Source organism: Onychostruthus taczanowskii, unplaced genomic scaffold (genome assembly GCF_017590055.1).
Source record: "Onychostruthus taczanowskii isolate IOZ18803 unplaced genomic scaffold, ASM1759005v1 scaffold13, whole genome shotgun sequence".
NCBI lineage: Eukaryota > Metazoa > Chordata > Aves > Passeriformes > Passeridae > Onychostruthus > Onychostruthus taczanowskii.
Window position 1 is genome coordinate 9129218 of NW_024498462.1, and position 13167 is coordinate 9142384.

At 41.1% G+C, this 13167-nt stretch overlaps 1 protein-coding gene and 1 non-coding gene across 2 annotated transcripts; both read right to left on the reverse strand.

Moving 5' to 3' along the window:
* Positions 1-2057: 2057 nt before the first annotated feature.
* PABIR2 (PABIR family member 2) lies at positions 2058-12853 on the reverse strand. Its single transcript, XM_041396608.1, has 10 exons — positions 12623-12853; positions 12230-12308; positions 10884-10940; positions 10463-10506; positions 10328-10382; positions 10001-10102; positions 8687-8775; positions 8093-8157; positions 5653-5749; positions 2058-4476 (listed from the first exon to the last, which is right to left on the reverse strand). Exons 1-10 carry the CDS (start codon positions 12715-12717, stop codon positions 4326-4328), a joined length of 834 nt encoding a protein of 277 aa, XP_041252542.1. The 5' UTR covers positions 12718-12853; the 3' UTR covers positions 2058-4325.
* LOC121331946 lies at positions 4556-4699 on the reverse strand. The gene has a single exon (XR_005952081.1). It is a non-coding gene; the product is annotated as a small nucleolar RNA U109 (small nucleolar RNA).
* Positions 12854-13167: the final 314 nt, after the last annotated feature.

Sequence of the window (13167 nt, forward strand, 5' to 3'; positions counted from 1 at the left end):
TCCTGATTTTAGCTCGATGACAAAGGTCCTTGTTGGGACCTTTGGGAATGAGATAACCAGCCCTTAAGGAAACCCAGACACCAAACCCCTGCCCTCCCCAAAAGCAGCTGAGAGAATGCTACTCCAGTTCTGGTGGGGAAGCACAGCTCCCTCTTTTTGGAGTGGATTAAGCAAAACAGCCCTAGACTTGCCCACAAGGAGCCTTTTCCTCTAAGCCTGAACAGGGCAGACCCCCATGAAAAGTCTCAGTTGTCTGAAAAATGCATTTTCCCTTTGAAAATTATCTGGGTAAGATTAACTCAAGGCTGAAACTCTTAATTTATCATTAGGGGACCATGTCACTACTTCCTTCTCACTGGGTCTTCTGGTACCTCCAGTGACCCATCTTACACTGAGTTTGCTAAGGATTATTTAACAAGCCTCAAGAGAGACTAAAATACTCAGTGATAGGCAAAGATCAGCTGCCATTCATGCAATAGCCTTGGAATACAAGGGGCAGTTTGTATAGCTCCAAAAATATTCCTTGGCCTTTACTCCAAAAAAAAGCAAATGCAACAGGACTATGACTTCATGAAATTCTTGAACTCATGTTAATGCAAAGCTTTTTTATTACCAAGTTACCAGGAAAATTATATGCTGATGAAATTCCTTCCAGGAAAAACAAGTTCTCATCTTTATTGTGACACAATGTATTAGCAGGGTCTACAGATAAGAATGTGAATATTTGCACAAAATCATTTCCCTGGGCCAGTCTATTGTGTTTGTGCACCAGGACCTCAGTTCCAAATCTGCCTGAGCCTACTCAAGTTCCACCTCTGCAAACAGCCCCCAACATGGACCTGGAGAAACATGCCAAGCTAAAGCCTTACATTTAAAATGTTTTTAGCATTTGGAATTGTTGTAATGACTTCTCTATTTTTATCATGACTTACAAAATAATTTTTTAAAAATCCCATTTCAGTGTTTTTATGCAGTATAGAGTTCCTCGAGCCTTTCAAGAATGATTTTTCCAATAAAGTCTGCAGGACTCAGATTTACATCCTCACCCACTGACAGTTTAATTACTTCCATTGTAGGAGAAAGTATTTAATCACATACAGTCAGAAAAACAGCCCCTTAAATACAGGCTTTTGGGCCCATGATCCCCCAATTTGAAATTCAATGAAGGAGAATGAAACATGCACACTGTGATCCATTTCCTGATGCAGAACACTTGATATTATCAAAACATACAGAGTTCCACAGCTGACACACACATTTTTCTAAACCATTGGTAAAATCCTTCCAGCATTTTAAGCCCATGAAATGAGGATTCAGTGTGCTCTGGATATGATCTAAAGGCAGTGCTGGTCAATGAGCTGTGCAAAGCCCATTGCTGTAATGCTGTGCTAATTAACATGTTAAAAACAGTCCACCTAAAATGCTGCTTGAATTACACAGGTATTTTAACTTAGTTCTCAACTATTACAACATTAAAGGTAACTCATCACTGTGATTCTCAGCAAAAGATATGCACTAATGATCCCTTTTAAAAAGAAGGAAGTGGGAGAAAGACAGGAATTCTCAGACACTCATCATGGCAATTCAGCAGCAGTAAGTCTGGTGAAGTCATAAAAAACAGTTGCTAAATGTCAATAGTTATACATTAAAGCTGACTAGCAGCACCAGCTGCCTTCTTTCCCAACTGGTGTCCAATTCCCTCGGACAAGGCAGGCAACAAATCCAGAAATGCAACTTTTAAAAGTCAGTTTTAGAGTATGCTGCAGTATCAATGAACCCTCTAAGCAGCGGCAACTCAAACACAGTGAACTGCAAGAGTCAATAATCAGCATATCAGAAAACTTGGTTTCAAAATGAAGAAGTTGTGCTGGGAGTGTGAAAGAGAACCTGGGCCTACCCCGGGGCTGTTCCACAGCGACATCCATTGGTTCTGAAACAACACACAGCAAGCGTGGCCATTACCAACGTTTTATAAAAGAGCAGTGTCTTTTACAAGACCTTCCAAGAGTGGGGAACAGCCGGAACACTACAAAAAACTGCTGCAACAGAGTGACCGCTTGTGCGCTCGCTTTATGCAGCTTACATTCCAATGTTTACAGAGGCCAGCACTCGGATAGGACTCTCCACTAACAAACAAATCTGGAATACATCAATTGTACAGGTAAATCAGCCAAAATGAAGCAATAGCTATGCTCTTCTCAGGTTTAAGAAAGCATGCAATAGGTTTGCCCCTCCTGCCACCCCTCAGATTTCCACATCACGGTACCAGCAAAAGCACGGTAGAAGGGAAGCGGGGCGCAGGTAAGGGCTTGGATTTTATCACAGACTGTTTATCAATATTTTGCAAATGGAAAAGCAGCCTTCTTTAAGCACCAAGAAGGCAGAGAAGATACAGGCATGAATAAAAAAATAATTGACTTAAGACATCAAAAATTCAAGAAATAGCACTGTGCATATACAAACAAAATTAACATTCAATACTGTAGAGCTCATTTAAAAATGGCACCAATGGACAATATTTTACAATATGCACATTTATTTGAAGTGGGGAACTAACGTTCCACAGGTGGAAATGATCATACAAATAATAGTGCCACTGTTGGCCCATTCTGGTACTTCTTACAATTTAATGGAAACACTTTTAAAAATAATCTGGTATGTACATGTCTTCTGGATACCCAACGGCTTCTTCAGAACAGAAAAAACTACAGTTCTCCCCTCCCTTTTAGCCAGACAGTATTGCCAGAGATTGTGCTCACATCTAAAGCACGTAATCTTACTTTAAATTCAGTGCTGTTTTCTTTCAGAAAGATCACAAGTTGTACTTTTAGGTAACAAAAGCATTTATGTTACAAACATTCAAAAATGGAAGCTTATGATTCTGGCAGACAATGTTGCGTATTAAATACAAACCAGCCAGCAATTACTGAACATAAAAAACTTATTCAATCATAAAAAAATACTATAATTCATCACCACAGACTTTTTACAGAGTTATAAATAATAAATAGCATAACACAGTAGATTACAAACGGATTTATTTTGCCCCGTTATAGTCTTTAAAAAGTAAAATATCTGTTCCTACCTCAGACTGACCAAGGTACTGTATCAATACTCATAGCTCAAAGGGAACTCCTTCACCAAGCAATTTGCAGAGCTCGTATCCAATCCAAAGCCTTTCCTTAGGAATCCAGCATTTGCTGAGCTGTTTGCTCTGCCCATGACCAAGAAAGGGACAAACTCTGCCCCGAGCAGCTGCAAAGGGTCTCACCTTGGCTGCCCCAGCACCTCCACACCTCGGAAAGGAACACAAAGGGAAGCAGCACCCCCGACAGATTTGGGTAAGCGCTCTATAAACAAGCTGTACACAAAGGACTTTCCCCACCCACCCCTCTGGTTTACATTCCATAATTTTGTAACAATGTCCCCTAAGGCACAAAAATACTTATGACCTCAATGCCACAGGAGACATCGATGGTGCCATACATGGTTCTCCTACACAGTAGTTTAATTAACTTAGTTATCTGCACTGTATGTCTTCAATCGAGGTGTGGATTAATTTTTTCTGGCCAAATCTTGCTGAATAATGACCTTATTTCATACAATCTGTAGGACAAATGTTCTGGGAAGAGAACTATGCAGCTAATTTAATTGTTTGCAGAGTATTATTATTTCTTCACTGATGGCAAAAGTGACAGTCATTAGTTATTTTGCTGTGGGGTTTTTAGTTTAATGTAATAGAGTGAGATTTCCACACTCAATGTGGTCTTCTGTAAATGAATTCATAAAAATGACTAGCAGCACTAAGGAAATAAAATATTTTTTTCTCCCTTCCATAAAGGAATCTGAGGCTAGTGACTGAAAAAAAAAAAAAAAAAAAAAAGAGTAATTTTACTCAATAATAGAAGTGCCAGAGAATAAATTAGTATTTTTAAATCCTTCCAAACCAAGTTATTTCCCTAGACATAGCGACCATGATAATGATAGAAGTACATTCCTAAAAACTGCAACACTAATAGGTAGATACCTATTCCTGGAATCAAAAAGTGTATGCAAGTTCCTGAAAGCAAAAGTTAGTATAATATCAGCAGACATCTTGTTTAAAAAATAAATTCGCAAAACCAGACATTAATATGGTCTACAATGTCCATTAAATGGATAAATTAAAAAAAAAATCACTGGAAAGTAGCCAAGGATTACAGTAACAACAATTTTTCCTTTTAATAAACCTCATATGAATGGTTCAAGGATCAGAGTTCATTTCTCTGTACGAGAGTACAGGAAGGGGACAGCACAGCCAGACACTGACTCAGGACTTGGTAAAGTCACTTGGGTGAGAAGTCATCCATGAGAATGAACGAGGAGCAGGAGTTGGAGCACGTCACTGGAGACTCTGTGGTGATGCTGCCTTTAGTCAGGGAATCAGAGGAAGAGCCAACGCTGCTGCTACTCCCGTCGAGAATATCCGAGGACAGGCTGGGGAAAGGGAAGAAGCACCTTTAGTGCAGGGGCACGAGGCTCTGAGCAAAGCTGACGTGCTTCCCCCACCGACAGGACTTGTAGGAGACCTATACTACCACTCAGTCTTTACTGCAAGACTGGCAGCCCTGAAAACTCCTTGTTTTCTGTAGCATGTTAGAGATATTCATGCTCCTCACGGGAACGAGGAGCAGAATTATTGGGATTTTTTAACATGCAGAATCAATTACGAAGGTGATTTTAACCAGACGTAGAAAGGCGGTGACAAAGCTTAGAGTAAAGGAAAAATAATAAATTAATCAGCAATGCAGCAAAGGTGTCATTAATTAGCTGGCATGCTCTTTAACACAGCACTACTCAAAGCAAGATTGAGACCTGTTTTTCTCACGGAATTCCTGTGTTTGGATTTTGAGGTCTAGATACAAGATGGCAGAGGGCACATAAATTGATGCTTTTCTAATTTAGGGGGAAGAAACATGGAAAAAACCATCTAGGCAAGCCTGATGAAAAAACCATCTAGGCATCTTTCAAGTCTGTAGGTAAACTGAAATTACAGTAACAACAGCTGATATTTTTGAATACTTAGTATCTGCAATTTAGGGGGAAGCAACATGGAAAAAACCATGGCAAGCCTGATGAAAAAAACCATCTAGACATCTTTCAAGTCTGTAGGTAAACTGAAATTACAGTAATAACAGCTGATATTTTTGAATACTTAGTATCTGACTCAACACAATAAAACCCTTGGTATTTTATAATAAAGAAAGAGAAGTCTAAAAATCATGAACTTGGGGACAAGAACAATTAAGTACCCTCACACCTCTAAGTATTCAGTGAAGTGCCATAGACACTGTATGACCACTGCCTACAACATATTGTAACGATGAACCAAAGTAACTTTGTTTATGAATCAACAGGGATTTGTAACAATTATATTCCGTGTAAATGCTTTGATACCCAAAATCTAGGCTAGAGTCTGTGCAAGAACTGATCAAAGGAGAAGGACCATTGTCACAAGACACTACCACAGGACAGCTTCCATTAATACACATCCACGAGATACACACAAAGTATTTTTTTTCCCTGGGGAAAAAAAAAACCCAACAAACTAGAAAGCTTGTGGTAAATGCACATTCCCTGTTTTGGCATTTCAGGGCACATGAAATATTTTACCATGAACTGAGATCTGTCAGATGTGTAACATCTGGAGAAAGCATGTTGGTTGTTCCTTGGAAAAGTCTCTTTGGCTGACTTTCAGTTTCCATTTCACCTGAGGAAAACAGTGCAAATAATCAAACTCACTTGAGTCTCTGCAATATCCATTTAATATTTGTCTGCTGTAAAAGAGAGGTTTGACCTACAACACTCCAAGGTTGCATTTGTAACACCAGTTCTCTAATTCAGCCAACCAAGCCTAAAACATCAATTTGATGACAGCTCTTGTTAGACCATCCAGCCCATCCTTAGCTAAAACTTCAGCAGTACCTGAGAGGCTACAATGATCTCAAAGGCAAAAAACTTGCTACTTGTACTGCAATCAGACAAAATAACCTAAAGCAAACTAATTACCATGACTTAGTTTTAAGTAAACAGCTGAGATAACTGATATGAGTCAAAATATGAAGTTTAAAATTGTTAGTGATTATGAAAATAAGAATGACAGCTGGGTTCAGTTTCACCCTCCCCTGTACAATGAATTCTGATGCATGGGTGCATTTTTACAGGGAAGCTGGATGGAATAAATCTGTCATGTGGGAGCATTTCCACTTACTCATCATGGATCAGACTATCTTTGTACCTGTAACCACTTACAGGCATTAAGAGATTAAATATGATGGGGAGAATTCATGTAATCTGTTTAGTATAATCTGCAGTGAGAATGAGCTGGCTCACTAATAGCTGCTCTACAACACACGTTTGAAAATATCAGAATTTGAAAATAAATAAAAAAAAAACCCAAACCCTCTCACCTACAGCATATTTTCATTCTTACTTTGGGGAAAAGAAACCATGAAATGGTAACAATTTTTCTGGCTTTCACCTACACTTTGCAGTAGTTGCCAGAGCAGCTCAAAACCCTGACAGAAGCTGAACATTACACCAAACCACTCTCTACATTCTGCAACAGAATCACACTGCTACATTTTATAGAAGACTGGTAACTTCTACAAGTTTAATTTCCTGCAGCCCACAGGGATACATTCCCATCTTAAGGCAAGGAATAATTGGTTCCAGCAAGCAGAATGGGCAAAAAACATTTATAAAATATTTGGTCTTGCACGAAAATGAACAAAACACCAACTTAGGTAACACTTTTGCCCCTTAAATTTCACAGAGACAAATCTGCACTGCTCCAATACATCACAGAGTCCACCAGTATAAATCCCCTATGGCAGTGAAAATTCTTCAGTTCATGGCTTTCCTTCTACTGCAAATCTATGGCTGAAATTCAGAAAAAAACAGGACCTCATATTTAGGAAAAGAAAGTAAGTTCATTTACATTGATTAGATGTTTCAAAATTAAGCAGTACTTTGAAAATTCCTTGATATTTCAAGTAAGAAAAGGAAAACTCTCATTTCCACTTTGTAAAAGATGCTCCATGGAAGCCACATGGACTTGGTAAGGAAAGGCCAGTCCCTCTACCTGCACTGCTTTTACAATTTGTGTAAAGTGTAAGTGTGGATATTTATTCCTTTTTGATCATTTAGCTTAATAAACTTTTGATCAATTTTAGTGCCTCTAAAATTCACAGAAAATAAAAGCCAAGATAGAACTAACATCTAAGAGAAAACTTGTCTCTCTCCTCTGTCAAGTCAGTATCAGTTAGACAGTGTTCTTTATCTGACAGGCCAAGCAGTACTAAAAAAAACAAAACAAAACAAAACAAAAAGTATCAGTTAGACAGTGTTCTTTATCTGACAGGACAAGCAGTACTAAAAAAAAAACAAAACAAAACCAAACCAGTAACTTTGCTCAAAGCCTAAATGTAAGTCTAGTACAATAAAAGGACGTTTTTGGTGCAGTTAAGAATGTCTAAGTTAAAAAAAAAAAAAAAGCAGAAAGGATAAGCATAGCTAAAGACACACTTTAAGAATATCTCATTTTTACAGTTCTACTCTGGAGATTTGTTTGAGGACGTTATTTGAAAATCTCCAACATGGAATGGTTCCAGGAAAGAATGCATTTACCCCCTTCAGGAGGAGAGGGCACTGATCTATTCCATTTCTCTAAACACTCACCTTCTGAACTTTCAGAGTGAAAACAAACATCCAGTACTAAGTTTAGAAGATACTGCATGATAAGCAACATTCCTAAGATGATCTGAAGGGTGTGCACTGTTCAGTGGTACTTGGGGGAACGTTAGGAACATCCGTAAGTTGACATTTAATATGATGTATAACAAAGTTTGCCTCTGTGAAGCAGAGACTGTTTTTTAAGTTTTTCATTCCTGTGTTTTAGATTAGCTACTTTACATTGTATTTTTGAGTTATGCCTGGCAAATTCCAGTTCACTGTGGATACAAGTGCATTAGATTTAGAGAATAACAAAATATTGTACCCAGCTAGGAAACTACATCCATATTAAGACATCTGGTAAGGTAAAATCACATACCTTTTCTTTTAATGGGGCCAAGAACACTGGGCCTGATACAGTTGATTGGACTTTGACTCCTCCTGCTGAAAAGAGAATACTGAGAGTCAGGCCTGTAAAGGTTCCAATTTGCATCAAATCACCACAACCACAGCATATGAAGAATTCTTCAAAGCTATTCCTGCACAACTGGGATTCTTGTGGAATCTAAATACATAGATAACAATTAAGGGCTGCCTATTAGAGCAGATTATCTGCCACATGAAGTTATAGAAGGTTTTCTAAGGTTTTCTCCTTCCCTTAGTGAATCACATCCTCATTTCAATCCTCCTCTAAATTCTGCAGTGTATTTATATAAAACTAATCTGCTGACAAAGTTAGTTTGAAGTACCTGAGGACTTTCCCTCAAGTTACCACATCCAGTTTAAAGCTGACACATGCTCTGTAAGAGCACACACATAAAGCTGCCATTGGTAAAAGCTGAACTTTCACAGCATTTTTATGTGGCAGTGCTTTGGCAGTAGTAAAACTGAATTCTTTTAATGCCTTAACATCAACTTGAATTAATCTTTGTCTGAAATTCCAACGTTAGCATGACAGACACTCATTACTTACTTGCAGAATCGCCTTGTTGGACTGGGAATAGGGCTTGGAGGTAATCCATTACTGCTCACAAACATCTGCAATGACGGTGAGAAACATTGCTGCAGGAAGAAAGGTCAAATGAAGACAGTTTAGAACTTCCTTTAAAATACTCAGATGTTACACTCCACAATCCAAAACAAACATCTCCCCTTCTATTCCCTTTTTATTCTTAAAGAAAAGCTAGCAACTGATTATGCAGATTATCAAATATAATCTTACAAGTGTTAGAATTTAACTTAAAAAACATACTGGCCCATGCAATTCTGCTCAGATTAAGCTAAAATTGAAACCTACAAGAGAAGTAAAATTGAAATAGACACTGCTCTCTAAGTAAGAGAATTGTTTCTGTTCTTTGTTACATTTAGAAACAGCTGTACAGTACTCAAGACTTATTTCTTTCAAGGGGCTTTTTAAACAAACGAGTTTACTCAAAATACATCTGACCTGAAAACTGACAATATTCCAGTAAAATACAATATTTAGCTCTGTGATTCTCATGGCTTAGCCCATGAATGCTTCTAGCTAAACACAAAAATCTTTCTGTCAAGTTATCTGCTAGTACTTTACAGTCAGAATGCCACAGGTACAGAACCAGCTGCCAGCACCAGTGCTTTCCCAGGAACACATTTACCCAGCACTCATACGTGGCTGTTACATGCACCAATCTGGTAGGAGCCCACAGACTGCTCCTTTTTTGTACAAAAGCAGAATCACACAAGAGGGTGCAAACAAGGTCAAGCAGCTCATCTCCAAACCCAGGTGCCAGCTTCTCTGTGCTACACTGTGGTTTTCCAATCCTCACTGGAAAAGTAGTTTATCTCACATCCAGCTCTTTCTATGGCATCTGTCACCAGTTTTCAGTACAAATCCAAGTCCTTCTTGAGAGATAACATATTTTTATCTCTCACCATACAGATTTGCAGTCCAATTTTGGTGCTTCTTCCCCGAAATCCCCCCACTTCTGCACCTGGAGATGCTGTCCGTGACTGTTTTCATGACCTCTTCCAGCTTCCCTAGAACCAGAACCCACCCAACACTGCACAGACAGCAGTAACTGAAAACATCCAGTGTTTCACTGCTTGAACTCTGCAGGCTCCCAGATGGCAACCATCTGATTCTAAGAAACCAGCAAAACATGGATTTGGCTTTTTTGGTGCTTGTTTGGTTGTTTTGTTCAGGGGTTTTTGAAACTATGGAACAATTTGTGAAGTTACACATCTTGACAGCTTAGCTTGGTCCACAATTCTGAAATGTTGTCTCAGCCTGGTATTTCACTTATCCTACCTTTCCTATTCCTCTTGTAGGTGAAGGTGCAGGTGAAACTGGAACGAAGTCTATTCTCTTTGGGGAAAAAGATTTCTCAGACTTGTCCAAGTCATTGTCGCTCTGTGAATACAAGGTTTCATTCTTAACACTGCACAGGACATTACCTTGAAATCCAAGGCACAACCTTCTAATGGAAAGTCATTGGGTCAAATGCACAAAGTAGCTAAAGCAGATGGGCTTAAATTCTTCTTAAATTATTTTCACAGTTAATTCCTCTCTTTCCCTTAAATTTATCATTTGAGTGTAAAAGTGGAATTAAATAGGAAACATCTATAAAAAGATTACCAGGCTCAAGCTTTCCTCCCATGACTGGCTTATCTGCATTGCTGTCTGCACTTCCCTAGAATACAAAAAACCCCATCAGTAGCTACAAAGAGGATAACTCTGGCTATTTTATCACCTTCTTTCAATAACACTCACCTTTCATGTGCTGCTTCTCTGTTCATTAAATCCACTCCTTCCTCCTGCAAGAGATAAACGTCATAAGTTTTCTCATAATATTTCACTCATCACAGATACTTGAAATAACACTTGTGATTCCATTATTTGCCATCAGAACTGAAATATGAAAAGCAGAACCACTACACAGAAAGACAGGACAGCCACCAGTCCAGCTCACTGCTTCTCTTAAACAGAACACTTCTAAAATGCAAGGTGGCTTAAACACAACAACAAGCCTTGCAAGGCCTCTTCCTTGTTGAAATTAACTATCAAGAAATATTCAGTTTTCTTTAGTACTTGAAATACTCAGTAGGAAAGAAACCCCCACTGTGCAAGTACTTCAATATCATAGAGTACTTTTCATTCTGATACTGAATACACAGACAAAAACTCCACTTACCCTTCTGATCTGATGAAGTCGGCTGCTAGGAATACGAATAGGAGATGATGACAAAAACTGGGAAAAAAAGTGACAGCCACAATGATTAAATCCCACACAACTGCTTGCACACACACCATTTACCATCAACTGCGTTCTTAGGGAGTTCAAAACGAGCTGCACAACTACACGTGGATGACTCAAACAATGTTGCAAAAAAGCAAACACTGACCTTCAAGAGAAAAGACTTGTTTCACCACTCACAAATTCCTTCTATCACTCAGCAAGTGGCACGGATCTGACTTGCAGGCAGATACTGCTCAGCATCTCAAGTACACAAATAGCTACAGATGCCACTCAGACAAGGGAGATACTACAAATGAAACTGTGGTTGTTGCACAATTCCCCACTGCCCAGGATATGACAAACTCCTGTAGACACCCTACTCAACCTGCTGGATATTGTAAAGGAGGAATCTCAGTGCCTCAACTCAGTCTTGAACAACACTCCCTAAAGCTTAACTTCCACAAGTTTCCAGTTCTGTGCAATTTTATGCATCTAATTTCTCTGGAACTCTAACACCACATATAAATGGGCCAGCACTTCCCACTCAGGATGGCCATGTGCCCTGTGTCACACCTACTGACAGGCTCTAAAATTCTGGATTCTTAAGAAGTCTCACAACAGAAGACTTTGAATTAAAAATCCCTGTCACCTTTCCTGAATAGAAGACATAGAGTAAACTTATGTCAGGAATTTAAGGTTTTGAGAAAAGCAATATTTAATCTTCACTATCCTCAGACAAGACAGAAAAATTTCAGTGGAAGGAGCACATAAATCCTTCATCTGACATGGAGAGGGTAGAAAAAAAGAAATGCAACATCTTTGAAAAGAACAACTGCAATAGCATACACTACCAGACTTAAACAGAGGGCAACAAATAAATTCCCCTTCTTTCAGTGATTTTCTGAGGTCCAGTGTTCTGCCTTTACAAAAAAAGAGCTCTATGTCAAACAGGTCAACAAAGAACTGTGACACTGTCCATTTTCAGAACAAAATAAAACACCCTTTCAAGACACTTAATTCTGATAGAATTGTACTCTTCTAACACAGGCTTAAATTAACTTTAAAACCGGACTTAATATGGGGAGTCACACAAAACGCCAACGTTCTTGTCTTCTTGGGGGACAGTCAACACACCAGTATTATTTCATGATATGTTGCAGTTAGAGGTGAAAAAAATGCTTATTCTGCAGCTTGGAAGCTTGCTAGGATACTTAGTGCAAATAAAAATCAAGTTTAACTTCATTTCTCTACTCCAATTATTCCTTGTTGTGCGTAAACATGACATGCTTAAGATTCCTCACCATTCCATGGCGGCTCATTACTGTTGTGCTGTTCCTGCGAGTCCGCAACACGTAAGGCTGAAACACCTGGGAGTTGTCACTGCAGGGGGAGAAAACAAAAGTTTCGTGAACAGCTTTTTTGGGCGCGCTTTACTCAAAGTTCCGCAGCGCTGTGACACGCGCTGCAGCCTCCAGAGCGCTGAAAACATCATTTTATTTGAACAGGAGCACTGCTGTCGCCGGGAGGGCGGCGAGCACCTTCCGTGAGCCGAGGGGGACAGGGGGCCGCACGGGACAAGGGACACGATCCGCAGGCCGCTCGCTGAGGGAGCGCCGGGCCGGGCCCGGCCCCCGGCGAGGCCGGCGGGCAGCGGCGACCCCAGGGCTCGATGAGCGGAGGCCCCGGGCCCTCACCTGAGCCCGTGGATGAGCGGGGCGCTGTTCGACCGCCTCAGGCCGCCGCCGTCGCCCGGGGCCGCGGCGCTCCCCGGCGGGCAGCAGCGCCGCATCCCGGGGGGCGGCCCGGGGCCGGCCAATTCCTCCAGCGGCTGCAGGCGGTGCCGCTGCCCGCGGTGGCGGTGGGAGCGCTCCCGCTGCTCCCGGCGCTTCCCTCGGTGCCGACCGCGCTCCGCGCCCGCCGCCGCCGCGCACTGCGCCTGCGCGGGGATCGGGGCGCAGGCACCGCCGCCCGCCTAGCGCGGCGCATGCGCGGTGGCTCCGCACCCCGGCACTACTTCGGCGGCGGGAGAGCTCCCGACAGCCCTCGGGGCCGGTCCGCGCGTTGATTGGCTGTGGGGGGAGCGCGTGTGTGTTTGAAACGCCGCAACGGTCGCTAGGACGCGCGCGCCGCGGGGGCGTGGCCGGGCTGTGACCTGGAGAAGGATCCGGGTTCGAGTCCCACCCCGGCACAAACCCGGCGCCTTTTTCCCGTCTCAGGGGGGAAAAGGTTTTACAGCCTT